General features: G+C 45.7%; 1 protein-coding gene across 1 annotated transcript; it reads right to left on the bottom strand.

The window, feature by feature from the left end:
* Positions 1 to 99: 99 nt before the first annotated feature.
* On the bottom strand, positions 100 to 27,335 carry lamb1a (laminin, beta 1a). Its single transcript, XM_034684987.1, has 33 exons — positions 27,090 to 27,335; positions 24,454 to 24,656; positions 23,265 to 23,403; positions 22,064 to 22,137; positions 21,563 to 21,751; positions 21,389 to 21,452; positions 20,001 to 20,203; positions 19,200 to 19,320; positions 17,934 to 18,122; positions 17,663 to 17,839; positions 16,253 to 16,365; positions 15,975 to 16,054; positions 15,089 to 15,224; positions 14,449 to 14,607; positions 14,050 to 14,177; positions 13,840 to 13,960; positions 12,453 to 12,645; positions 11,930 to 12,073; positions 11,617 to 11,848; positions 11,023 to 11,186; positions 10,590 to 10,814; positions 10,302 to 10,516; positions 9,846 to 9,942; positions 8,716 to 9,085; positions 8,023 to 8,207; positions 6,306 to 6,547; positions 5,868 to 6,077; positions 5,642 to 5,786; positions 5,360 to 5,567; positions 5,064 to 5,205; positions 2,046 to 2,222; positions 1,668 to 1,827; positions 100 to 1,215 (listed from the first exon to the last, which is right to left on the bottom strand). The coding sequence occupies exons 1-33, from the start codon at positions 27,118 to 27,120 to the stop codon at positions 1,076 to 1,078; spliced, it is 5,376 nt and encodes a 1,791-aa protein (XP_034540878.1). The 5' UTR covers positions 27,121 to 27,335; the 3' UTR covers positions 100 to 1,075.
* Positions 27,336 to 27,399: the final 64 nt, after the last annotated feature.

Genomic DNA, 27,399 nt, shown 5'->3' with positions numbered 1-27,399 from the left:
CAGAGCAGGTATGAGTAGAATAAAGCAAACATTAAGTGGTCTCTGCCCTTGAGGCAGCAGAATCTGAAAATATAAACAAACAAACAAACAAACACAAAGTTTGACTTTAAACTAGAAACGTTTATTAAAATCAGTTCGGGCTTTGGTCACGTAGAAAAAGTAGAAACTGAAGTAGGAAGTAAAAAAGCACATTAACTGTCACATCTCTTTAAACCCTTCAAACCTCTGAGCTCTCTGAAATGTGTTCGGTTTAATATCGGTCCATTCGTGGTTCTGCTGCTGACGGGTCATCAGGTCGCTTGTTTATCAAATAAAGAAGTTTGATCAGTTTCAGAATGATCCTCAAACTTTAATGAGCTCTACGGCGTTTTAGGACTTTAAGATCTCAAAGTGTTGATTTAAAAAAATCTAACGTTCACAGGTGAAGATATTTTCTGTCCGAGGCACTGAGCAGCTCACATTTAAAATGATGCGTTCAGGGACACTCAGACGTTCCTCATTCAAAAGATCCAATAAAACATTCAGAGTATTTAAACAACATCTAGTCTTGTGTTTTCATGAGTGATCTGACCTTTGACCCCAGAACAGAAATGTACTGTGACCTTTGACCCCAGAACAGAAATGTTCTGTGACCTTTGACCCCAGAACAGAAATGTACTGTGACCTTTGACCCCAGAACAGAAATGTTCTGTGACCTTTGACCCCAGAACAGAAATGTACTGTGACCTTTGACCCCAGAACAGAAATGTACTGTGACCTTTGACCCCAGAACAGAAATGTGCTGTGACCTTTGACCCTAGAACAGACAGGTGCTGTGACCTTTGACCCTAGAACAGACAGGTGCTGTGACCTTTGACCCTAGAACAGACAGGTGCTGTGACCTTTGACCCTAGAACAGACAGGTGCTGTGACCTTTGACCCCAGAACAGAAATGTGCTGTGACCTTTGACCCCAGAACAGAAATGTGCTGTGACCTTTGACCCCAGAACAGAAATGTGCTGTGACCTTTGACCCTAGAACAGACAGGTGCTGTGACCTTTGACCCTAGAACAGACAGGTGCTGTGACCTTTGACCCTAGAACAGACAGGTGCTGTACACGGTGGTCTTGTGGCTGATCACCTGCAGCAGCGTCTTCACAGCAGCCTCCAGCTCCACCAGCTGCTCCGCCTTCACCTCCAGAGAACGCTGGTTCTCCTCGTATGACTTCTCCAGATCTGCAGATGACATCACAGAAGCAGAGGGACATGGTTACACAACAAAACAACAACAAATACAACATTAAACAACAACAAAACAAACATTAAACAAGAGTAAATCAACAACAAAAAACAAAGGCAAAAGAAAAACCAAACAAGAAAACAAGGAAACATTAAAACAACAACAAACAACAACATAAATAAATAAACAACAACAATTTACACAAAATAACAACAACAACAACAAGATAACAAAACAATTAAAAACATAACAACAACCAACAAAAACAAACATATATATATAAACACGTGTTCATACACATACATGCATATGAAGGCTTCTAAAGAGGATCAGGTGCAGATCAGACCGGATCAGTCTGAGCTCACCTGAGGCCTCTGCTGGTCTGACTGTCAGCAGGAGTGCTCACAGGAAATGATGTCAGTGTAATGTGATGTCACTATGATGTCACCTTTGAGCAGCTGCAGTTTGTCACTGGCTTTGAGGAGCAGCGCTTTGGCTTCCTGCTGCAGTGACTCCGCCCTCTTCTTCGCCTCAGCCACGCCCCCTGCTTTCTGTCCAATCAGGTCCTCAACTGTGGCGTACTTTTGCTTCAGGTCAGCATCCAGGTCCTACACACACACAGACACAGACACACACACACACACACACACACACACACACACACACACACAGGAACATTAACACATTATCAGATATTTCCATTTCTTATTCATTTTTTAAGTTTCCAGCTCAGGATCACAAACTCAGATCATGTTGGCTGCTGATCTAACGAGGTCGCTCTCAAAAAACCTAGTGTGACGGTGAACGACATCACCTGGAAACTCACCTTTTTCACTTCCTCTGCCATCTTCTCAATGCTCTCAGCGTCCTGATTGGTCCGTTCAGTGCTCTGAGTGACATTCAGAGCTTTGTCTCTCAGCAGCGTCACGTCCTGCTCCAGCATCTGTAGCCTGTGGGTGGCATTACTCAGCTTCAGCTCTGCATCTGCCGTCTCCGACTCCACCTGAATGCAACACAGCCAGAGAAACATGAGGTCAATTAGTAAACCCAAGGTCAGTGAAGTAAACACGAGGTCAGTGAAGTAATAATGAGGTCAGTGAAGTTAACACGAGGTCAGTGAAGTAAACACGAGGTCAGTGAAGTTAACACGAGGTCAGTGAGGTAAACACGAGGTCAGTGAAGTAAACATGAGGTCAGTGAAGTAAACATGAGGTCAGTGAAGTAAACACAAGGTCAGTGAAGTAAACATGAGGTCAGTGAAGTAAACACAAGGTCAGTGAAGTAAACACAAGGTCAGTGAAGTAAACATGAGGTCAGTGAAGTAAGCACGAGGTCAGTGAAGTTAACACAAGGTCAGTGAGGTAAACACGAGGTCAGTGAAGTAAACACGAGGTCAGTGAAGTAAACACGAGGTCAGTGAAGTTAACATGAGGTCAGTGAAGTAAACACGAGGTCAGTGAAGTAAACACGAGGTCAGTGAAGTAAACACGAGGTCACTGAAGTAAACATGAGGTCAGTGAAGTAAACATGAGGTCAGTGAAGTAAACACAAGGTCAGTGAAGTAAACACGAGGTCAGTGAAGTAAACACGAGGTCAGTGAAGTAAACACGAGGTCACTGAAGTAAACATGAGGTCAGTGAAGTAAACATGAGGTCAGTGAAGTAAACACAAGGTCAGTGAAGTAAACACGAGGTCAGTGAAGTAAACAGGAGGTCAGTGAAGTAAACACGAGGTCAGTGAAGTAAACATGAGGTCAGTGAAGTAAACATGAGGTCAGTGAAGTAAACACGAGGTCAGTGAAGTAAACATGAGGTCAGTGCAGTTAACATGAGGTCAGTGAAGTAAACACGAGGTCAGTGAAGTAAACACGAGGTCACTGCAGTTAACACGAGGTCAGTGAAGTAAACATGAGGTCAGTGAAGTAAACACGAGGTCAGTGAAGTAAACATGAGGTCAGTGAAGTTAACATGAGGTCAGTGAAGTAAACACGAGGTCAGTGAAGTAAACACGAGGTCAGTGAAGTAAACACGAGGTCACTGAAGTAAACACGAGGTCAGTGAAGTTAACATGAGGTCAGTGAAGTAAACACGAGGTCAGTGAAGTAAACACGAGGTCAGTGAAGTTAACACGAGGTCAGTGAAGTAAACACGAGGTCAGTGAAGTAAACACAAGGTCAGTGAAGTAAACACGAGGTCAGTGAAGTTAACATGAGGTCAGTGAAGTTAACACGAGGTCAGTGAAGTAAACACGAGGTCAGTGAAGTAAACATGAGGTCAGTGAAGTAAACATGAGGTCAGTGAAGTAAACACAAGGTCAGTGAAGTAAACACGAGGTCAGTGAAGTTAACACGAGGTCAGTGAAGTTAACACGAGGTCAGTGAAGTAAACACGAGGTCAGTGAAGTAAACACGAGGTCAGTGAAGTAAACATGAGGTCAGTGAAGTAAACACGAGGTCAGTGAAGTAAACACGAGGTCAGTGAAGTAAACATGAGGTCAGTGCAGTTAACATGAGGTCAGTGAAGTAAACACGAGGTCAGTGAAGTAAACACGAGGTCACTGCAGTTAACACGAGGTCAGTGAAGTAAACATGAGGTCAGTGAAGTAAACACGAGGTCAGTGAAGTAAACATGAGGTCAGTGAAGTTAACATGAGGTCAGTGAAGTAAACACGAGGTCAGTGAAGTAAACACGAGGTGACTGAAGTAAACACGAGGTCAGTGAAGTTAACATGAGGTCAGTGAAGTTAACATGAGGTCAGTGAAGTAAACACGAGGTCAGTGAAGTAAACACGAGGTCAGTGAAGTTAACACGAGGTCAGTGAAGTAAACACGAGGTCAGTGAAGTAAACACAAGGTCAGTGAAGTAAACACGAGGTCAGTGAAGTTAACATGAGGTCAGTGAAGTTAACACGAGGTCAGTGAAGTAAACACGAGGTCAGTGAAGTAAACATGAGGTCAGTGAAGTAAACATGAGGTCAGTGAAGTAAACACAAGGTCAGTGAAGTAAACACGAGGTCAGTGAAGTTAACATGAGGTCAGTGAAGTTAACACGAGGTCAGTGAAGTAAACACGAGGTCAGTGAAGTAAACACGAGGTCAGTGAAGTAAACATGAGGTCAGTGAAGTAAACACGAGGTCAGTGAAGTAAACACGAGGTCAGTGAAGTAAACATGAGGTCAGTGCAGTTAACATGAGGTCAGTGAAGTAAACACGAGGTCAGTGAAGTAAACACGAGGTCACTGCAGTTAACACGAGGTCAGTGAAGTAAACATGAGGTCAGTGAAGTAAACACGAGGTCAGTGAAGTAAACATGAGGTCAGTGAAGTTAACATGAGGTCAGTGAAGTAAACACGAGGTCAGTGAAGTAAACACGAGGTCAGTGAAGTAAACACGAGGTCACTGAAGTAAACACGAGGTCAGTGAAGTTAACATGAGGTCAGTGAAGTTAACATGAGGTCAGTGAAGTAAACACGAGGTCAGTGAAGTAAACACGAGGTCAGTGAAGTAAACACAAGGTCAGTGAAGTAAACACGAGGTCAGTGAAGTAAACACGAGGTCAGTGAAGTAAACACAAGGTCAGTGAAGTAAACACGAGGTCAGTGAAGTAAACACGAGGTCAGTGAAGTTAACACGAGGTCAGTGAAGTAAACACGAGGTCAGTGAAGTTAACATGAGGTCAGTGAAGTTAACACGAGGTCAGTGAAGTAAACACGAGGTCAGTGAAGTAAACACGAGGTCAGTGAAGTAAACATGAGGTCAGTGAGGTAAACACGAGGTCAGTGAAGTAAACACGAGGTCAGTGAAGTTAACATGAGGTCAGTGAAGTAAACACAAGGTCAGTACTGACAGAGGACAGCAGTTTGTTGGTGTTGTGGATGTCGGCGGCCGCCTGCTGGATGGCGTTGCTGGCTGCGGTCTGAGCTCTCTCTGCTTCTTCCAGAGCTCGTTTGACGGTCTCTGCTGAGTCCTTCACGTCGGTCGCCTCCTCACTGAAAAACCCACACAGGAGGAAATGACATTATCTCTTTGTATCTATGATCCTTGCCACTGCTGGGTCAGAGAAAAACCTCTTTGTGGACCTTTACTTGGGACCACCTGCCTCTGTGAACATACATCAGGTCTGCATGGACAGGAAGGACTCACCTGGCTCGGCGGGCCTGTTCCAGCAGGTTCTCGGCTCTCTGGATGTCGTTGGCGCTCTGCTGCAGGATGGTTTCCACGTGTCCCAGTTCTCCCACCTTCTGTCTGATCTCATTGGTCAGGTTCTGCATCTGAGCCGGCGTGGTCGGCATCTGCATGGCCAGGACCTCGTTAGCAACCAGCTCAACGCTCTCCAGGTCTGCAGCGTCCTCTGGAACACAAAAACACAGGTCAGTCCTGAAGTGGATTTGTCGTCATGTGGTACAGGAAGTGAGAGGGACCTACGTGTGAGGAAGTCTCGGATCTGCTTGATGAGTTCTCGGAGCTCTTCGTTGCTCCGGTCCAGCTTCACTTTGGTTCTGTTGGTCTTCAGCAGGACATCCTGAGCACTGAGCTTCGCCTCGTCTGCTTTCAGTTTGGTCTCCGACACCTGAAAGAAAACCCAGGTGGGAGGATCAACTGCAGTCCATCTGAACCGTATCCAGCTCAGACCAGGACCTGTCAGACTCACCATCTTAGAGAGTTTCTCCACTTCCTCCATGGCTCCCAGGATTTTCTGTTCAGAGTCTCTGGCCTTCATCCAGGCTCTACCGGCAGCTGTCACCACACCGTCACACTCCTCACCTCCACACCTTGTCTGACCCTCTGAGTCCACACAGCCAAGACCTCCACAGGGAGAGGACCCACACGATTCCTGACCGGATGATGGACTACCGCAGGTCTGTAGAGTCCGGACAGAACATCACATAAAGACAGGTTCTGAGAGCTGAAGCAGACCTTGATAAAGATATCACTGATGTATACTCCTCTGGTCTAGGATTCTGATCAAGTCTAGCTGCTACAAAACTCCATCTATGAACTTCACCAACAGGGACAGACCTAATGTGGGCAGGTATTTCATTTAACCTTATATAAAATATATAACCAGAACTATGACTAGTAACCAAACCTTGTGGCTGATCTCTGATAGGTCAAGAGTCTGCAGCTGTCCTGCCAGGTCGTCCAGTCTCTGAGCGTGCTCAGTCTGTCTTCTCAGAAACTCCTCCCTGGTTTGGTTCAGTTTGTCCTCTGTGAGTTGCCGTAGAGTTACGGAGGCGTCGACGGGGCTGCCAGGGTCGATGGCAGAGGCGTTAGCGCGAGCCTCAGCGGTCTGAGACTGCAGGAAGTACTTGGTTACGCTGTCCGTCGCCCCTGGTAGCACACGAACCAATGAGAAGAGAGGAGGTGGTCAGACAGGTGTTCTTGTAAGATGACGATGATCAACAGGTGACAGCAGGTAACAACAGGTGACAACAGGTGACAGCAGGTAACAACAGGTGACAACAGGTGACAGCAGGTAACAACAGGTAACAACAGGTAACAACAGGTGACAGCAGGTAACAACAGGTAACAACAGGTAACAACAGGTGACAGCAGGTAACAACAGGTAACAACAGGTGACAGCAGGTAACAACAGGTGACAGCAGGTAACAACAGGTGACAATAGGTGACAACAGGTAACAACAGGTGACAACAGGTAACAACAGGTAACAACAGGTGACAACAGGTGACAACAGGTAACAACAGGTGACAGCAGGTAACAACAGGTAACAACAGGTGACAACAGGTGACAACAGGTGACAACAGGTAACAAGAGGTAACAACAGGTAACAACAGGTGACAACAGGTAACAACAGGTGACAACAGGTGACAACAGGTGACAACAGGTAACAACAGGTGACAACAGGTAACAACAGGTAACAACAGGTGACAACAGGTGACAACAGGTAACAACAGGTGACAACAGGTGACAACAGGTGACAACAGGTAACAACAGGTGACAACAGGTGACAACAGGTAACAACAGGTGACAACAGGTGACAACAGGTAACAACAGGTAACAACAGGTGACAACAGGTGACAGCAGGTAACAACAGGTAACAACAGGTAACAACAGGTGACAGCAGGTAACAACAGGTAACAACAGGTAACAACAGGTGACAGCAGGTAACAACAGGTAACAACAGGTGACAGCAGGTAACAACAGGTGACAGCAGGTAACAACAGGTGACAACAGGTGACAACAGGTAACAACAGGTGACAACAGGTAACAACAGGTAACAACAGGTGACAACAGGTGACAACAGGTAACAACAGGTGACAGCAGGTAACAACAGGTAACAACAGGTGACAACAGGTGACAACAGGTAACAACAGGTGACAACAGGTGACAGCAGGTAACAACAGGAAACAACAGGTGACAACAGGTGACAACAGGTAACAACAGGTGACAACAGGTAACAACAGGTAACAACAGGTGACAGCAGGTAACAACAGGTGACAACAGGTAACAACAGGTGACAACAGGTGACAACAGGTAACAACAGGTAACAACAGGTGACAACAGGTAACAACAGGTGACAACAGGTAACAACAGGTAACAACAGGTAACAACAGGTGACAACAGGTGACAACAGGTGACAACAGGTGACAGCAGGTAACAACAGGTGACAACAGGTAACAACAGGTGACAACAGGTGACAACAGGTAACAACAGGTGACAACAGGTAACAACAGGTAACAACAGGTGACAGCAGGTAACAACAGGTGACAACAGGTAACAACAGGTGACAACAGGTGACAACAGGTAACAACAGGTGACAACAGGTAACAACAGGTAATCTCACCTCTGATGTCAGAGTTCTTTATGAACTCCACCTGATCCAGCAGCTCCCGGACCATCCGCTCAAGTTTCTGAGCGTCTGCCACCACTGAGTCCAGCTTAGTCTCTGCAGCCGAGTCCGAGTCCTCCACCTTGACCAGAGTCTGTTCAGTGTGGTTCAACATCTGGCTCAGGGCCCCCATAAGGTCGCTGAGGGACACACATTTTACATTAACCTGACATGCTTTAACCTTCAGATTACAGGTTATATCACCTGGTCTGTACCAGGTGTGGATGAAGGTAAATCACACCTGGTCTGTACCAGGTGTGGATGAAGGTAAATATCACCTGGTCTGTACCAGGTGTGGATGGAGGTAAATCTCACCTGGTCTATACCAGGTGTGGATGAAGGTAAATCTCACCTGGTCTGTACCAGGTGTGGATGAAGGTAAATCTCACCTGGTCTGTACCAGGTGTGGATTGAGGTCAATCTCACCTGGTCTGTACCAGGTGTGGATTGAGGTCAATCTCACCTGGTCTGTACCAGGTGTGGATGAAGGTAAATCTCACCTGGTCTGTACCAGGTGTGGATTAAGGTAAATCTCACCTGGTCTGTACCAGGTGTGGATAAAGGTAAATCTCACCTGGTCTGTACCAGGTGTGGATTGAGGTCAATCTCACCTGGTCTGTACCAGGTGTGGATGAAGGTAAATCTCACCTGGTCTGCTGCAGCAGGTCCTGGATCTCGGTCAGCGGTTGGGAGGCTGGGTTCTGGCTCAGAAGGGTCCGGATGTCATTGATGCTGCTCTCCATGCTGTCGATGGACTTCCTGTACGGCCCGCTGACACCGCTTGCCTTGATGGTGTTGACCTTGTTGACGAGCCGATGGGTCTGATTGGTCAGCTGACCGATCACATGGTCCCACTCAGAGAAGCACTGATGGCAGCGCTGACAGTCCGGGAAGGATCCAGAGAATCCACGAGCACAGACGTCACAGCGAGGACCCGAGACCCCGTCCACGCAGACGCAGTGACCACTCCCCTTATGACACTGAGGCTGAGACACGCCCCTAGGATCACAGTCACACGCTACACAGACACACACACACACACACAGTGAGAGATCTGAGAGTCAGGATTTTTGTTTTGCAGTTTAAAGTTGTTCCAGCTGTTTAATACAAACCAGATGTTCAACACACACACACACACACACACACACACACACACACACACACACACACACACACACACACACACACACACACACACACACACACACACACACAAGCACAGACAGCAGTCTGCAAACTTTACAAACAGGATGAGTCAGAGACAAACTGACTTCCTGTGAAAACATCTGCAGACTGTGTGTGTGTGTGTGTGTGTGTGTGTGTGTGTGTGTGTGTGTGTGTGTGTATCTGTGTGTCTGTTTGTCTATCTCTGTCTGAACCTTCTTTAGTGTTTGTTTCTCTTCCTGTAACTTTCCAGTCGGTTCGTCCCCAGTCTTTCCCCCCTCAGTCTGTCCCCCCTCAGTCTTTCCCCCCTCAGTCTTTCCCCCCTCAGTCTGTCCCCCCTCAGTCTTTCCCCCCTCAGTCTGTCCCCCCTCACTCTGTCCCCCCTCAGTCTTTCCCCCCTCAGTCTTTCCCCCCTCAGTCCGCCCCCCCTCTATCAGACCCCTTTGTGAGTTTTTGGATCTTCATGCTAATCTCCTGTGTCGGCTCCATCTGGATTTAATCTAAGCGTCTCGCTGCAAAGGATTGTGGGTGCAGGAATGTTCCCAAGATGCATTGCGGCTAAACTTTATCTGAACCAGTGGAGTGTCCTCATTTTCTACAGACGTTGAACGCACCATGGCACTGGACCTCCGGTTCTCCCCAGAACAGCTCTCGACACTCGCTGCATGTTCTTCCTCCGAAGCCGGGCTGACAGGAGCACTGACCGCTGATCTGAGGTCAGAGACGGAGCGGACGTTCAAATACAACTTTAAAAATACTTCAAAACAACAACAACAACAACAACAACAACAACAACAACAACAACAACAACAACAACAACAACAATAACAAACATGTTTCAGGTTAACTTCTGAAGAGTTTTTAATAGAAACTTTAAAAACTATAAATGTAAACTTCAAATATATAATAATAAACATTAAATTATTTAAATATAAACTGGATATAAACGATCAGACTGTTCTTCTGCACGTCTCAAACTGCTTCCTGACTTTTTTTATTTGGGCTTTTATTTTGAAAGGGTAAATCATTGTTAGTACACATGTTTCTGGTGCTTTTATTTTGAAAGTTACCTCGTTGCAGGACGTCCCGTGTGAGTGTTTGGGGTCACAGTTGCAGCTCTGACAGCCCGAGCCGCTGGCCATGTTCCAGGTGTCGGGCGCACAGCGGTCGCAGTGTCGTCCCACGACGTTGGCGAGGCAGTGACACTGACCGCTCTGCTCACAGTGACAGTCGCCAGGCAACGGACAGTGGGCGGGGTCACTTCCCAGCTGGTCACAGATGCACTCTGAGGACGAGAGGAGTCAGAATCCATCATGGCGTAGACCTTCAGATGTCACCATGGTAACCAGAGTACTTACTCCTGCAGTCTTGCTGCAGCGCGTTGCCGTAGTAACCCGGCTTGCAGGTCTGACAGGCGGGGCCGTCGCTGTGGAACAGGCAGCGCTGACAAACGCCGCTCTGAGCGTCGCACGACTCCGGGTCCGACATGTCGATGTTCCCGTTACACTCACATGGCTGGCACTGCCCCCCCACCTCCTCTGGGTTTCCATAGTAACCAGTTGAGCACTCATCACAGCGAGCACCTGCAGAGAGATGGACGAGATGTTCAGGTGTGACAAACAGGGTCCTGACATGGACCTGACAGGGTCCTGAGTCAGAGACCAAACAGGGTCCTGACATGGACCTGACAGGGTCCTGAGTCAGAGACCAAACAGGGTCCTGACAGGGACCTAACAGCGTCCTGAAAGGTTCCTAACAGGGACCTGACAGGGACCTCACTAAAGTTCGTACCTTTGTATCCGGTGTTGCACAAACAGGTGACCTGCTGAGAGTAGTCGCCACGGTAACAAGTGTCTGCAAACTGCCGCAGGCTGTCAGGACCATCGGGACACCTGCACGGACGACAGTGGTCACCTGACCCCAACACTGGGTCTCCATAGTAACCATCCAGGCACCTGGTCACAGGGGAGACAGGGACAAGGTTCACGTGTTACAAGCGTGTAGCAGTCAAGCAGCAGGAATAAACCTGCAGTTCCTCCAGTGTCCACTAGAGTGTGTCTCCTGCAGTTCCTCCAGTGTCCACTAGAGTGTCTGCAGCTCTTCCAGAGACCACTAGAATGTGTCTCCTGCAGTTCCTCCAGTGTCCACTAGAGTGTCTGCAGTTCCTCCAGAGACCACTAGAGTGTGTCTCCTGCAGTTCCTCCAGTGTCCACTAGAGTGTGTCTCCTGCAGTGAGTCAGTCCCCATGGAGCCCCATGTTAAAAACTCTGACTGACAGGTGTGTGTGTGTAGCTGTTAGCCAGGTGGCTAAGGTCTCAGCCTCTTTGTCTGTTTCTAGATCAGCAGGAAGTTAGCTGGGGTCAGAGTTTCTAAGATGTGACTCACCTGTCACAGGTGTGCCCGGTGCTGTGGTCCCTGCAGTTGATGCAGCGCCCGGTGTCGGGGTCGCAGTCCTCGGCGTGTCCGTTGCAGGTGCAGGGTCGACAGGTGGGGAAGCCCCAGTGACCGGGCAGACAGCGGTCACACTGACGGCCGTACGCTCCAGAAACACACACACACTGACCGGTCAGCTGATCGCAGAACGAACTGTGTGAGCCCTGAGGGTCGCACGCACACTCTGAAAACACACACACACACACACATTAATTTAACAGGGTCCGGTTACACGGCCGCACATATCGACGGATCGGATCCAGACCTCTGCATCCATTAGGTCCGAACTGGAACGTAGCTGGAGCACACATGTCGCAGTTCCTGCCAACCACATTGGGGCGACACCGACACTGACCCCCGCTCGGGTCACACACGGTGCTGAGGGAGCCCTGAGGGTCACACTGGCATTCTGGGAAACAAAGTCAAACACAGGGAACAAGCTGAAACAGGACCACTCCCCTCAGGTCAGAGAGACGGTGACAGATTAATGAGACAGACGACGAGAGAGGAATTTAAAGGAGAGGAAACGAGCCGAGACACGCTCACAGGAAACACCGGAGTGATGTCATCGCGAGTTTAATGACAAACAAAGACTCAGAGAGCGAGGGAAGACAAACACCAACAGGACAAGTTCAGACTCTCTTTCAATAAACACTCTCCTCAAATCATCCAGACACACACCACATCAATGACTCCATAATCTATCAGGGTTCATCTGGACTCATCAGGGTTCATGTGGACTCATCAGGGTTCATCTGGACTCATTAGGTTTAAGGTGGACTGGTTACCTTTAGCTCCCTGGTGCAGCATGGCAGAGATGCTGAAGATGAAGTTCCTGCAGATGTCGGTGGTCTGAGACTTGATGACCCCCTGGCTGTTCTCCAGACATCGGTACCGCTGAAAGGTGTCCCAGCTGTTGGAGTCCCCCCCCTCTGAGGCCGAGAAGATCTCAAGGTTCTTACAGTGAGGCATCAGGACGATCTGAGACCAGAGAAGACCATGAGATCAACAAACTCTGAACCTGACCTGGTTTAGCTAAACCCTGACCTTGATTGGTTAAACCCTGAACCTGACCTGGTATGGCTAAACCCTGACCTGGTTTAGTTAAACCCTGACCTTGATTGGTTAAACCCTGAACCTAACCTGGTATAGCTAAACCCTGACCTGGTTTAGTTAAACCCTGAACTGGTTTAGTTGATCCCTGATCTTAACCTGGTTTAGTTAAACCATGACCTGGTTTAGTTAAACCCTGATCTTGACCTGGTTTATTTAAACCCTGACCTGGTTTAGTTAATCCCTGACCTGGTTTAGTTGATTCCTGATCTTGACCTGGTTTAGTTAAACCCTGACCTGGTTTAGTTAAACCCTGACCTGGTTTAGTTAAACCCTGATCTTGACCTGGTTTATTTAAACCCTGACCTGGTTTAGTTAAACCCTGAACTGGTTTAGTTGATTCCTGATCTTGACCTGGTTTAGTTAAACCCTGACCTGGTTTAGTTAAACCCTGACCTGGTTTAGTTAGACCCTGATCCTGACCTGGTTTAGTTAAATCCTGATCCTGACCTGGTTTAGTTAGACCCTGATCCTGACCTGATTTAGTTAGACCCTGATCCTGACCTGATTTAGTTAGACCCTGATCCTGACCTGATTTAGTTAGACCCTGATCCTGACCTGACTTAGTTAGACCCTGATCCTGACCTGGTTTAGTTAGACCCTGACCTTGACCTGGTTTAATTAAACCCTGACCTGGTTTAGCTAAACCCTTACACTGACCTGATTTAGTTAGACCCTGATCCTGACCTGATTTAGTTAGACCCTGATCCTGACCTGATTTAGTTAGACCCTGATCCTGACCTGGTTTAGTTAGACCCTGATCCTGACCTGATTTAGTTAGACCCTGATCCTGACCTGATTTAGTTAGACCCTGATCCTGACCTGATTTAGTTAGACCCTGATCCTGACCTGATTTAGTTAGACCCTGATCCTGACCTGGTTTAGTTAGACCCTGATCTTGACCTGGTTTAGTTAGACCCTGATCCTGACCTGGTTTAGTTAGACCCTGATCCTGACCTGGTTTAGTTAGACCCTGATCCTGACCTGGTTTAGTTAGACCCTGATCCTGACCTGGTTTAGTTAGACCCTGGTCTTGTCTGATAGTCAGCTGAGGGTTCTCACCGAGTCGATGAGCGTGTACGGAGACTGGACGTCGCTCAGAGCTGAGTACAGAGGCAGGTTGAGGCGGACTGTGTAGTTCAAACCAGATTCAAAGCAGACTGGTCTTGGCAGAACCACATACCTGAGGGGACAGAGAGGTGACACTAAATCTCCCAGGTGGTTTATAGAGATCCTCTTGTCTGTGTTTGTGACAGGAGCTCTGATCGTTACCGTGAGCCCGGGTGAAGGGAGATCATCTGGTTATCGTCGTCAGGGACCGTGTTGACGCAGCGACTGTCCGCTCTCATTGGTCCAGGTCTCATCACCGTCATCAGGACCTCCTCCCATTGGTCGGGCAGCTGCAGGAGAAACAGACCCTTTAAAGTCCACGCACGTTTATATGTGAACTGGTTAATGTCAGCATGAGAGCCGGTTCATTTAACAGGATCAACGGGGACTTCAGGTGTGGTGGTCTTAGTTTGTTCACCTGACACGTAAAAACTGACATCATGTGACCCTTCCAGCTTTGCATTCTGGGAAACGGAGGCTGATGTGGGTTCAGCTTTTTTTCATGCAACATCTGAGAGACCGCTGCAGCAGTGTGTGGCTTTAAAACAACGCTGATGTTACCTGTGGTTCGTAGCGGATGATGATGTCATACTCCATGGAGTGGGGGATGTTGTCCACAGTGAACTCAAGGTAGGCCCCTTCTGGGACATTAACCAGGCCTGTACCTGTCCAGGTAGGGCTGCGGTCCAGGGGGTGGGGCCTCGGCACAACCGTCACTCCCTAAAGAAAGCGTTTCAAGAGGTTAGACGAAGAGCGGTGTTGATCTTCAGTTGGATGTTTGTCATGACCAGGGTCTGACAGATGGACATCATCTAGAGTTTGAGTCCCCCCTCTAGGTCAGAACATCCAGAGTCCCTAAGACTGTGGACCGGGGCGTCCTTGGCCAAGCGGTCTAAGCACGCCCCACATATAGAGGCTGTAGCCCTCGTCGTAGAGGTTGCAGGTTTGATTCCAGCTTCGACCATTTGCTGCATGTCCTCCCCGTCTCTCTGCTCCCCGCACTTCCTGTCTGTCCTCCGCTGTGCGACTGACGGAGTGATATCAGCATAAAGACACTCCGTCAGGGATTCACTACCCGTCTTATAAACTTCTTAAGGGCGTTTAGTCTAAGGAGACGGAGGTGTATTAAATAATCCGGTATGATTCTCACTGCGCCAGAACCCAGGAGAATCAGAGGTCAAAGGTCAACCAGGAGACTTACAGGTCCAAACTTAGCGTCCTCTGCCTCGTAGGTGTAATGGTCCAGAGAGATGAAGTAGAATCCAGACTCCACCTGATCACAGCGACGTCCAAACATGTGATCTCTGCACGCGCACTGACCGCTCCCCTGGTCACACCTGCAGGAGGTAGAAGAGCAGAACATGAGCTCACTGAGGACGAAGACAAGATGGAACTAAGGAAGACGGCAGGAAGGAGGAGTATAAGAAAAAAGAGGAACAAAAGAAAGCTGTCAGATGTTAGCAGTTAGCTATTAGCAGTTAGCAGTTAACTGTCTGCAGTTAGCTTTTAGCAGTTAACTGTCAGGTTTCAGCAGTTAGCAGTAAACTGTCAACTGTCAGCAGTTAGCTAATAGCAGTTAGCAGTTAACTGTAGGTTGTTAGCTGTAAGCTGTCAGCGGTTAGCAGTCAGCTGTTAAAAGTTAGCAGTTAACTGTCAGCTGTCAGCAGTTATCTAAGAGCAGTTAGCAGATAACTGTCAGCTTTCAGTAGTTAGTAGTTAGCAGTTAGCAGTTAACTGTCAGCTGTCAGCAGTTATCTAAGAGCAGTTAGCAAATAACTGTCAGCTTTCAGTAGTTAGTAGTTAGCAGTTAGCAGTTAACTGTCAGCTTTCAGTAGTTAGTAGTTAGCAGTTAACTGTCAGCTGTCAGCAGTTATCTAAGAGCAGTTAGCAGATAACTGTCAGTTGTCAGCTGTCAGCTTTCAGCAGTTAGCTAATAGCAGTTAGCAGTTACCTGTCAGTTGTTAGCTGTAAGCTGTCAGTGGTTAGCAGTCAGCTGATAACAGTTAGCAGATAACTGTCAGCTGTCAGCAGTTAGCTAATAGCAGTTAGCTGTGAAAAGTTAGCTGTTAGCAGTGATATGGACTTACTGGTTGTTGATGGCTCCTCCCAGGTCACAGTCACATGGTCTGCAGCCGTCCATGTCATTACTGAGCCCCCAATGTTCCGACTGAAAACACACACACACACACACACACACACACACACACACACACACACACACACACACACACAGTTTCTCAGCTGCAGATCTTCACTCCCTGAACAGGATGTTTATGTTGATATATACGCAGCCTGAACGGTAAACATTCACACTGTGAGCCAGTAGGTTGAAACTCTTCTCCCATTGGCTGCTTCAGTCACTCACCACACACTGGTCACAGTCTCGTCCCGTCACCAGACGTTTGCAGAAGCAGCTTCCAGTTTCACTGTCGCAGGGATTTCCTCCAGGAACGGTTCCCACCGGGCTGCAGGAACACGCTGAACCAAAGAACCCATACAAACACCCACTGTTAGAAACTCTGAAACCACTATCTTGTTCTGTCTGATATATATCTTGTTCTGTCTGTGATGTATCTTGTTCTACAGAAGCTGTGTGATGTATCTTGTTCTGTCTGATATATATCTTGTTCAACAGAAGCTGTGTGATATGTATCTTGTTCTGTCTGATATGTATCTTGTTTTAAAGAAGCTGTGTGATGTATCTTGTTCTGTGTGATATGTATCTTGTTCTGTGTGATATGTATCTTGGTCTACAGAAGCTGTGTGATGTATCTTGTTCTGTCTGATATGTATCTTGTTTTAAAGAAGCTGTGTGATGTATCTTGTTTTGTCTGTATGGTATCTTGTTTTGTCTGTATGGTATCTTGTTCTGTCTGATATGTATCTTGTTCTGTCTGATATGTATCTTGTTCTACTGAAGCTGTGTGATGTATCTTGTTCTGTGTGATATGTATCTTGTTCTGTCTGATATGTATCTTGTTCTACAGAAGCTGTGTGATGTATCTTGTTCTGTCTGATATGTATCTTGTTCTGTCTGATATGTATCTTGTTCTGTGTGATATGTATCTTGTTCTACAGAAGCTGTGTGATATGTATCTTGTTCTACAGAAGCTGTGTGATGTATCTTGTTCTGTCTGATATGTATCTTGTTTTAAAGAAGCTGTGTGATGTATCTTGTTCTGTGTGATATGTATCTTGTTCTGTGTGATATGTATCTTGGTCTACAGAAGCTGTGTGATGTATCTTGTTTTGTCTGTATGGTATCTTGTTTTGTCTGTATGGTATCTTGTTCTGTCTGATATGTATCTTGTTCTGTCTGATATGTATCTTGTTCTACTGAAGCTGTGTGATGTATCTTGTTCTGTGTGATATGTATCTTGTTCTGTCTGATATGTATCTTGTTCTACAGAAGCTGTGTGATGTATCTTGTTCTGTCTGATATGTATCTTGTTCTGTCTGATATGTATCTTGTTCTGTGTGATATGTATCTTGTTCTACAGAAGCTGTGTGATATGTATCTTGTTCTACAGAAGCTGTGTGATGTATCTTGTTCTGTGTGATGTATCTTGTTCTGTGTGATATGTATCTTGTTCTACAGAAGCTGTGTGATGTATCTTGTTCTGTGTGATATGTATCTTGTTCTGTGTGATATGTATCTTGTTCTGTGTGTGATGTATCTTGTTCTACAGAAGCTGTGTGATGTATCTTGTTCTGTGTGATATGTATCTTGTTCTGTGTGATATGTATCTTGTTCTACAGAAGCTGTGTGATGTACCCTTGCAGCCTTCAGGTGAGTCACTCAGGCCGTGATGAGCGTCCCTGCAGCGCTCGCAGCGCTCTCCCTCCACGTTGACTTTGCAGCGACACTGCCCGGCGATCAGTCCGGCGCGGATGTCGGTCATCCCGTCACACATTCCTCCGTTCAGAGAGCCGACAGGGTCACAGTCACAGGCTGCGTAACACCAGGGACAGATTCATCAGGAGTTACACAGATAGAGAAAAACAGGATCACTTCATGTTCAAAGGTCCAACCGGCCGGGACTCACGCTGGCAGATGTTGGGGTCTCTGAGGGACCTCTCGGGGTGCTGGTAGTAGAAGGGTTTACACTGATCACAGCGGTGTCCCGCCGTGTTGTGCTGACACTCGTCACAAACGCCACCGCTGACGTTTCCTGAGGCCACAAACACGGCCATGTCGAAGTGACACGAGTCCGAGTGCTGGTTACAGCTACACTCTACAGACACCACAGAAGAAGAAGGAGAAGAAGGAGGAGAAGGAAACGTGGTCAGTTAAATCCACCTGTTGAACGGCCTCAGATAAACTCTGATTGATTAGACATGATCAGTTTGAACGGTTGGACTTTGATGCTGGATCCAGTCTGACAGTAAAATAAACATGACCTTGAGTAACACATCTATTAATGGGGTACTAGTCCCAGTCCTGGTCCAGCAGAGACCAGGTGTGTAGTGATTGGTCCAGGGCAGGGGAACAGGTGAGAAATCAGCGCCCTGTCCCTTCCTCTAGCCACACCCACCTTGTTACTAAAGCGTTTGTTTGAAACATTTGATTAGACAGTTTGACCCATGTCCCATCTGTTAACATGGAGGAGGCGGGGCTTATGAGCTGTGTTTGATTACACAGTTTGACCCATGTCCCATCTGTTAACATGGAGGAGGCGGGGCTTATGAGCTGTGTTTGATCAGACAGTTTGACCCATGTGCCATCTGTTAACATGGAGGAGGCGGGGCTTATGAGCTGTGTTTGATTACACAGTTTGACCCATGTCCCATCTGTTAACATAGAGGAGGCGGGGCTTATGAGCTGTGTTTGATTACACAGTTTGACCCATGTCCCATCTGTTAACATAGAGGAGGCGGGGCTTATGAGCTGTGTTTGATTACACAGTTTGACCCATGTCCCATCTGTTAACATGGAGGAGGCGGGGCTTATGAGCTGTGTTTGATTACACAGTTTGACCCATGTCCCATCTGTTAACATAGAGGAGGCGGGGCTTATGAGCTGTGTTTGATTAGACAGTTTGACCCATGTCACATCTGTTAACATGGAGGAGGCGGGGCTTATGAGCTGTGTTTGATTACACAGTTTGGCCCATGTCCCATCTGTTAACATGAAGGAGGCGGGGCTTATGAGCTGTGTTTGATTACACAGTTTGACCCATGTCTCATCTGTTAACATGGAGGAGGCGGGGCTTATGAGCTGTATTTGATTAGACAGTTTGACCCATGTCCCATCTGTTAACATGGAGGAGGCGGGGCTTATAAGCTGTGTTTGATTAGACAGTTTGACCCACTCTTGCAGGTGTTGGTGTTTCGTCCCTCAGCCGGTCTCCAGGGAAGGTCGTGGTGGAAGTCCTGGCACTGCTCACAGTTCAGACCTTTGGTGTTGTGGTTACACATACAGTGACCGTGGACCTGCAGACACACATCCCATAATAAACAATAAAAAAAGAGGAACAAAAGAAAGCTTTCAGCTGTCATCAGTTAGCTAATAGCAGTTAGCAGTTAACTGTCAGTTGTTAGCTGTAAGCTGTCAGCGGTTAGCAGTCATCTGTTAAAAGTTAGCAGTTAACTGTCAGCTGTCAGCTAATAGCAGTTAGCAGTCAGTTGTTAGCTGTTAGCAGTTTGCAGTTAGCTAATAGCAGTTAGCAGTTAACTGTCAGCAGTTAGCTAATAGCAGTTAGCAGTCAGTTGTTAGCTGTTAGCCGTTTGCAGTTAGCTAATAGCAGTTAACTGTTAGCAGTTAGCTAATAGCAGTTAGCAGTCAGTTGTTAGCTGTTGGCAGTTTGCAATTAGCTAATAGCAGTTAGCAGTTAACTGTCAGCGGTCAGCAGTCAGTTAATAGCTGTAAGCTGTCAGCAGTTAGCTAATAGCAGTTAGCAGTTAACTGTCAGTAGTTAACAGTTAACTGTCAGTTGTCAGCAGTTAGCTAATAGCAGTTAGCAGTTAACTGTCAGCGGTCAGCAGTCAGTTGATAGCTGTAAGCTGTCAGCAGTTAGCTAATAGCAGTTAGCAGTTAACTATCAGCTTTCAGCAGTTGAGCATCTGATCAACTGAAACACAGATCAAAACTCAAACCATGTGACCACACCCACCATGCCCTCTCTGGCCTGCCCCGTCCCCAGGACCGGGGCGCACTCTGAGGCGTGTCCGTAACAGAAGCAGTTTCCTCGGACCACCATGTCGTAGACCGCGTAGTAGTACTTCTCCTTGATCTCCATCCGAGAGTCCAGCAGGTTGTCCCCGAGCGTGTGCAGCCTCACGAACTTCACCCGGAGCGTGGTGATCTTCAGCATGTCTGAGAGGAAACACGGGATTCATTACTGATCAGCTGATTGATTATTGATCAGCTGAAGGTGGAGGAGTTATTGATCAACAGTAGAGGAGTTATTGATCAACAGTAGAGGAGTTATTGATCAGTAGTAGAGGAGTTATTGATCAACAGTAGAGGAGTTATTGATCAACAGTAGAGGAGTTATTGATCAGTAGTAGAGGAGTTATTGATCAACAGTAGAGGAGTTATTGATCAACAGTAGAGGAGTTATTGATCAGTAGTAGAGGAGTTATTGATCAACAGTAGAGGAGTTATTGATCAACAGTAGAGGAGTTATTGATCAACAGTAGAGGAGTTATTGATCAACAGTAGAGGAGTTATTGATCAGTAGTAGAGGAGTTATTGATCAACAGTAGAGGAGTTATTGATCAGCAGTAGAGGAGTTATTGATGATCAGTAGAGGAGTTATTGATCAACAGTAGAGGAGTTATTGATCAGCAGTAGAGGAGTTATTGATCAGCAGTAGAGGAGTTATTGATCAGCAGTAGAGGAGTTATTGATCAGTAGTAGAGGAGTTATTGATCAACAGTAGAGGAGTTATTGATCAACAGTAGAGGAGTTATTGATCAGCAGTAGAGGAGTTATTGATCAACAGTAGAGGAGTTATTGATCAACAGTAGAGGAGTTATTGATCAGTAGTAGAGGAGTTATTGATCAGTAGTAGAGGAGTTATTGATCAGTAGTAGAGGAGTTATTGATCAGTAGTAGAGGAGTTATTGATCAACAGTAGAGGAGTTATTGATCAGTAGTAGAGGAGTTATTGATCAACAGTAGAGGAGTTATTGATGATCAGTAGAGGAGTTATTGATCAGCAGTAGAGGAGTTATTGATCAACAGTAGAGGAGTTATTGATGATCAGTAGAGGAGTTATTGATGATCAGTAGAGGAGTTATTGATCAGTAGTAGAGGAGTTATTGATCAACAGTAGAGGAGTTATTGATCAACAGTAGAGGAGTTATTGATCAACAGTAGAGGAGTTATTGATCAACAGTAGAGGAGTTATTGATCAACAGTAGAGGAGTTATTGATCAGTAGTAGAGGAGTTATTGATCAGTAGTAGAGGAGTTATTGATCAGTAGTAGAGGAGTTATTGATCAACAGTAGAGGAGTTATTGATTGATCAGGTTTCTGGGTGTGTGAGAGACGTACTCTGGATTCTGGGGCTGTAGGGATCATCGATTTTGAAAGCCGGGTCCAGGACTCTAAAGATCACCTGCGGATGGATGAACGTTTTAATTTATTTTTTTTGTTCACTTAAAATGTTAAATTATTATATCTAGTTGAAGATGACCTCACAGTGACATCATAATGACATCATCATACCTCTCCTTCAGTGGACGGCTCGATGTCTGAGTAACGGGAGTCACAGATGACATCATCGACCTTCTGCATTGGACCCGGGGAAATGGCGGGGAAGGAAGACTCGCAGTCGTAGGCGAAGTATCGATAAACCTGCCATGTTTTTCCAAAGTCAGCTGACCTCTCGATCACCATGGCAGCAGGTCGGAACGTCTGAGGAGGAAGATGTTGAAAAAAAGGGAGTTTAGAAGAAGGCATACGTGATGTAGTCTGTCAAAGAAGTCCACTACACCACTGATCCACACAGATACATACAAACAACACTCTGTACACAGATCCACCCGCTCACCACGGAGCAGTTTGTTCAAGAGGCAAACAGAAACACGATAAGAGACTTCAGATGAAGCTCATGATACGTTCCTGGTTCTGTTCTGATCCTCCATCCTAAAAATGATGGGGAGACATCGCTCGTATCTCATTGGCTGTGATTCATAAAGCATGAGCTGTGGAGGTTGGAGATCTTACCTTGAAGGTCATGATCAGGTGAGTGAAGTGAAACTCCGCCTCCAGGTTCAGCTGGATGGTGACGTTCTCTAGACCTGTAGTCAGAAGAACATCAGATGTTGAACAATCAATAATCAATCGACTCCTCTGATCGTATATTAGTCTCTGTAACGTCCAGCAGGGGGCGCCTCCTCTGAGTGTATATCAGTCTCTGTAACGTCCAGCAGGGGGCGCCTCCTCTGAGTGTATATCAGTCTCTGTAACGTCCAGCAGGGGGCGCCTCCTCTGAGTGTATATCAGTCTCTGTAACGTCCAGTAGGGGCGCCTCCTCTGAGTGTATATCAGTCTCTGTAACATCCAGCAGGGGGCGCCTCCTCTGAGTGTATATCAGTCTCTAACGTCCAGCAGGGGGCGCCTCCTCTGAGTGTATATCAGTCTCTGTAACGTCCAGCAGGGGGCGCCTCCTCTGATCGTATATCAGTCTCTGTAACATCCAGCAGGGGGCGCCTCCTCTGAGTGTATATCAGTCTCTGTAATGTCCAGCAGGGGGCGCCTCCTCTGAGTGTATATCAGTCTCTGTAACGTCCAGCAGGGGGCGCCTCCTCTGAGTGTATATCAGTCTCTGTAATGTCCAGCAGGGGGCGACTCCTCTGAGTGTATATCAGTCTCTGTAACATCCAGCAGGGGGCGACTCCTCTGAGTGTATATCAGTCTCTGTAACGTCCAGCAGGGGGCGGCTCCTCTGAGTGTATATCAGTCTCTGTAACGTCCAGCAGGGGGCGCCTCCTCTGAGTGTATATCAGTCTCTGTAACGTCCAGCAGGGGGCGCCTCCTCTGAGTGTATATCAGTCTCTGTAACGTCCAGCAGGGGGCGCCTCCTCTGAGTGTATATCAGTCTCTGTAACGTCCAGCAGGGGGCGCCTCCTCTGAGTGTATATCAGTCTCTGTAACATCCAGCAGGGGGCGCCTCCTCTGAGTGTATATCAGTCTCTGTAACGTCCAGCAGGGGGCGACTCCTCTGAGTGTGTATCAGTCTGTAGTATTTGTTCCTCCTCAGCTGATTTGTTCCCTCAGTAAACACTAATGAGTTTATGGTCTCAGTCTCTAGTTTCAGTTAGTGAATGATGGTCAGAGTCATAGAGAGCAGGAAGAGGGGGAGGAGTCAGTAGTATGTGTGTGTAGTGTGTGTTTAGTGTGTGTGTAGTGTGTGTGTGTAGTTTACCATTCTCAGACTGCCACCAGGTCTTCAGTCTGTTGGGAGCGAACGTGGTGACGACGTTCTCGACGCGATGATTGTTGGTCTGATAGCTCAGCTCATCGTACGAATCCGAAGAGTCACACATGAAGCACTTCTTCTCCTCCTGAAGGACGGATCGGGGGGGGGGGGGGGGGGGGGGGGGGGGTCAGAGGGTTAATGTCAGAGTGGATTCCTCACATTCCTCCAGTTCAACTTAATACACACAGAACTACACAGGAAGTGTGTTCTCATGTTCACAATCTAAATAAATCACAATCATCTGATTTCTCTCTCTCTCTCTCCCTCCCTCCCTCTCTCTCTCTCTCTCTCTCTCTCTCTCTCTCTCTCTCTCTCTCTCTCTCTCTCTCTCTCTCTCTCTCTCTCTCTCTCTCTCTCTCTCTCTCTCTCTCTCTCTCTCTCTCTCTCTCTCCCTCCCTCCCTCCCTCCCTCCCTCCCTCCCTCCCTCCCTCTCGCTCTCTCTTCTCGTTCATCTTCAATCGGTTTCTCCACAGAAACATCTGGACAAACATCTGAGAGACAGCCATTACCACAGACCACACACACACACACACACACACACACACACACACACACACACAGCCATATTGTTCCAGTGGAGTTGTTGTACCCTCGCCCTGTCCCTTCCTCTAGCCCCACCCACCTTGTTACTAAAGCGTTAGTTTGAAACATTTGATTAGACAGTTTGACCCATGTCCCATCTGTTAACATGGAGGAGGCGGGGCTTATGAGCTGTGATTGCAGACAGCCAGCAGGGGGAGCTCTACATGTTCTTGTTTCACTTTCAGGGAACTGGTACACAGGCAGTTTTCAAACGGCCTGCTGCATACTACCTACTACATACTGCATCTAAAGGTAGACTGGTCTGACTGTTCTGGTGGATCTGGTCTGCAGGATGCTGGGTTAGGACTTTGACCTTTGTCCCTCTGACCCGTGTAGGCTCAGCCCTGTTACCCTGTCTCACCTGTCAGGTGAAGGAAAGACTGATGGACAGGGTTTCAGAAGTTTGTTTCCTTGGATGTAGTCTCAGTCAAGTGTTATGTACCTGTAGTATTTAGTTTGTTTACTTTTTAAAATCTGTATCTGTTGTTGTTCAGGTCCAGGTCCAGGACCTGACCCTAACCTTGCCCTAAGGCTGGCACAGGTGCTTATTTACCTGCAGGTGACTGACGATGCAGAATGGTTCAGGACGGGGCCGGCCACAGGTAGAGGTGGATGACAGTTGATGGGCTCGCCCGATCAGAAGGTCCCCTGTTGCTGGGTAACAGCTGCCTTCTGTACAGACGTCACTGAGCTCCGGGAGGCTGAGATCATCCACAAAGGCCCCATCCTCCTGAGCACAGGTAAATACCTGCAGGGCTGAAACAAAGGCTCTTAGTACTCAGTCTTTCAAAAGCTTATTGGAGACCAGCAGATACCATGATAGCGACGCAAGCTGTGGGAGCTGGGCTGTTATCAGGTTCCAGGATTAGTCCAAGCCCGCAAGGGGACACTACTGAGAAAAAACCAAAACTTTTCATATATGTAGGAAAAACACAACAACTGATCACAGAGTAAAGATGTCAGCCTAAGGAAGACAACTACGTATTACTATTACCTTAAAAAACTACACACTGTGCCTTTAAATACTACACACTGTACCTTTAAATACTACACACTGTACCTTTAAATACTACACACTGTTCCTTTAAACACAACACACTGTACCTTTAAATACTACACACTGTTCCTTTAAACCCAACACACTGTACCTTTAAATACTACACACTGTTCCTTTAAACACTACACACTGTTCCTTTAAATACTACACACTGTACCTTTAAATACTACACACTGCACCTTTAAATACTACACACTGCACCTTTAAATACTACACACTGCACCTTTAAATACTACACACTGTACCTTTAAATACTACACACTGTTCCTTTAAACACAACACACTGTACCTTTAAATACAACACACTGTTCCTTTAAATACTACACACTGTACCTTTAAATACTACACACTGTTCCTTTAAATACTACACACTGTTCCTTTAAACACTACACACTGTACCTTTAAATACAACACACTGTTCCTTTAAATACTACACACTGTACCTTTAAATACTACACACTGTACCTTTAAATACTACACACTGTACCTTTAAATACTACACACTGTACCTTTAAATACTACACACTGTTCCTTTAAACACAACACACTGTACCTTTAAATACTACACACTGTTCCTTTAAATACTACACACTGTTCCTTTAAACACAACACACTGTACCTTTAAATACAACACACTGTACCTTTAAATACTACACACTGTACCTTTAAATACAACACACTGTACCTTTAAATACTGCACACTGTGCCTTTAAATACTACACACTGTTCCTTTAAATACTACACACTGTACCTTTAGATACTACACACTGTGCCTTTAAATACTACACACTGTTCCTTTAAATACAACACACTGTACCTTTAAATACTACACACTGCACCTTTAAATACTACACACTGTACCTTTAAATACTAATCAGAGCTAATGGATCACACACACTGGTTCCTTATCAGTGATTTGAATGATTAGATCAGTGATGATCATTAACGATACCACTGATCTCTCTTTAATTTCATCTGCTGACATTAAATGTTGAGCTTTAACTGATAGTCATTATTTAAAGATTGATTCAGTTCATTGGTGTTATAGATTCATCTGTAGACCACGACTCATCGATCTGTTTACATCTGAACTTTATTTTCAACAGAGCTTTGATCAAAAATCAATAATACCATTTGAATGAGAACATCAAACTACAATAGTGATTAGGATTGGTCATCAAGTGTTTGATGTCAGATTCAGTTGACCTTTATTAACCTATGATGATAGAGAGTAAAACTATGAGCTGGATCAGGTCCAGGTTTGAGACCTGAGATCAACAGGTCAGCTTCTACAGAGTCTCTGCTCTCTCTGAGTGCTCCTTGTTTAAACGAAGTATAAAGAAAGTTTATAGAAAGTTTAAAACAAAGTAAATACAGTTTAAACAAAGTTTAAATAATGTTTAAAGAAAGTAAAGAAAGTTTAAACAATGTTTAAATAAAGTTTAAAGAAAGTTTAAAGAAAGTTTTAAGAAAGTTTAAACAATGTTTAAATAAAGTTTAAATAAAGTTTTAAGAAAGTTTAAATAAAGTTTAAAGAAAGTAAAGACAGTTTAAAGAAAGTTTAAAGAAAGTTTAAAGAAAGTTTTAAGAAAGTTTAAATAAAGTAAATAAAGTTTAAATAAAGTAAACAAAGTTTAAATAAAGTTTAAATAAAGTTTAAATAAAGTAAACAAAGTTTAAAGAAAGTTTAAAGAAAGTAAATAAAGTTTAAATAAAGTAAATAAAGTTTAAATAAAGTTTAAATAAAGTAAATAAAGTAAATAAAGTTTAAATAAAGTTTAAAGAAAGTTTAAAGAAAGTTTAAATAAAGTTTAAATAAAGTTTAAAGAAAGTTTCAATAAAGTTTAAAGGAAGTAAATAAAGTTTAAATAAAGTAAAGAAAGTTTTAAGAAAGTTTAAAGAAAGTAAAGAAAGTAAAGAAAGTTTAAATAAAGTTTAAATAAAGTTTAAACAAAGTTTAAACAAAGTTTAAATAAAGTTTAAACAAAGATTCATCCTCCAGAGTGAATCTGAGTCCAGAGTTATAAACCTTTATTGACACACAGCTGATGAACAGACTTCAGTGATTTTCTTTTTTTCATCAAATCAACCAAAAAAAAAAGTTTTAAGATTTTCTGTTTGAAGAAACTCACCGAGCAAGACCAAGACCTGGAGCTCCAACATGATCCAGATCAGACCTCCTTAACAAAACTACCTGAAAATCAAACTCTCAGACTGAGAGAGACTGAATCCTGTGAACTGTGAAAACCCCCACGGACCCCTCAGACTTAGACCTGCTCAGATCCCCACAGACCGGCAGAAACCACCTCAGACTGTCTGAACCTCCTGAAAACCTGCAGGGTCTTTCAGACTCTTTGAACCCCTCAGACCTCCTCAGAGCTCCTTTGACTCCGCCCCTTGCTCCCACCAGCGCTGCATCTCAGGGCAACACATCCGGGTGGC

The sequence above is a fragment of the Notolabrus celidotus genome, chromosome 6 (genome assembly GCF_009762535.1).
Source record: "Notolabrus celidotus isolate fNotCel1 chromosome 6, fNotCel1.pri, whole genome shotgun sequence".
NCBI classification, from domain to species: Eukaryota; Metazoa; Chordata; class Actinopteri; order Labriformes; family Labridae; genus Notolabrus; species Notolabrus celidotus.
The sequence above is the reverse complement of the archived record's forward strand: the minus strand, read 5'-3'. Positions and strand labels throughout refer to the sequence as shown.

Bases quoted from the DNA above. Each gene is read 5' to 3' on its own strand.
- lamb1a (XM_034684987.1), bottom strand. From the start codon at position 27,120: ATGTTGGAGCTCCAGGTCTTGGTCTTGCTCG. The intron at 12,074-12,452 runs GTAACCAGTCCA...TTTGTTTCCCAG, and splicing joins GCTGCACCAGGGAGCTAAAG to AATGCCAGTGTGACCCTCAG. The intron at 1,828-2,045 runs GTGAGTTTCCAG...GTGTGTGTGTAG, and splicing joins TGGCAGAGGAAGTGAAAAAG to GACCTGGATGCTGACCTGAA.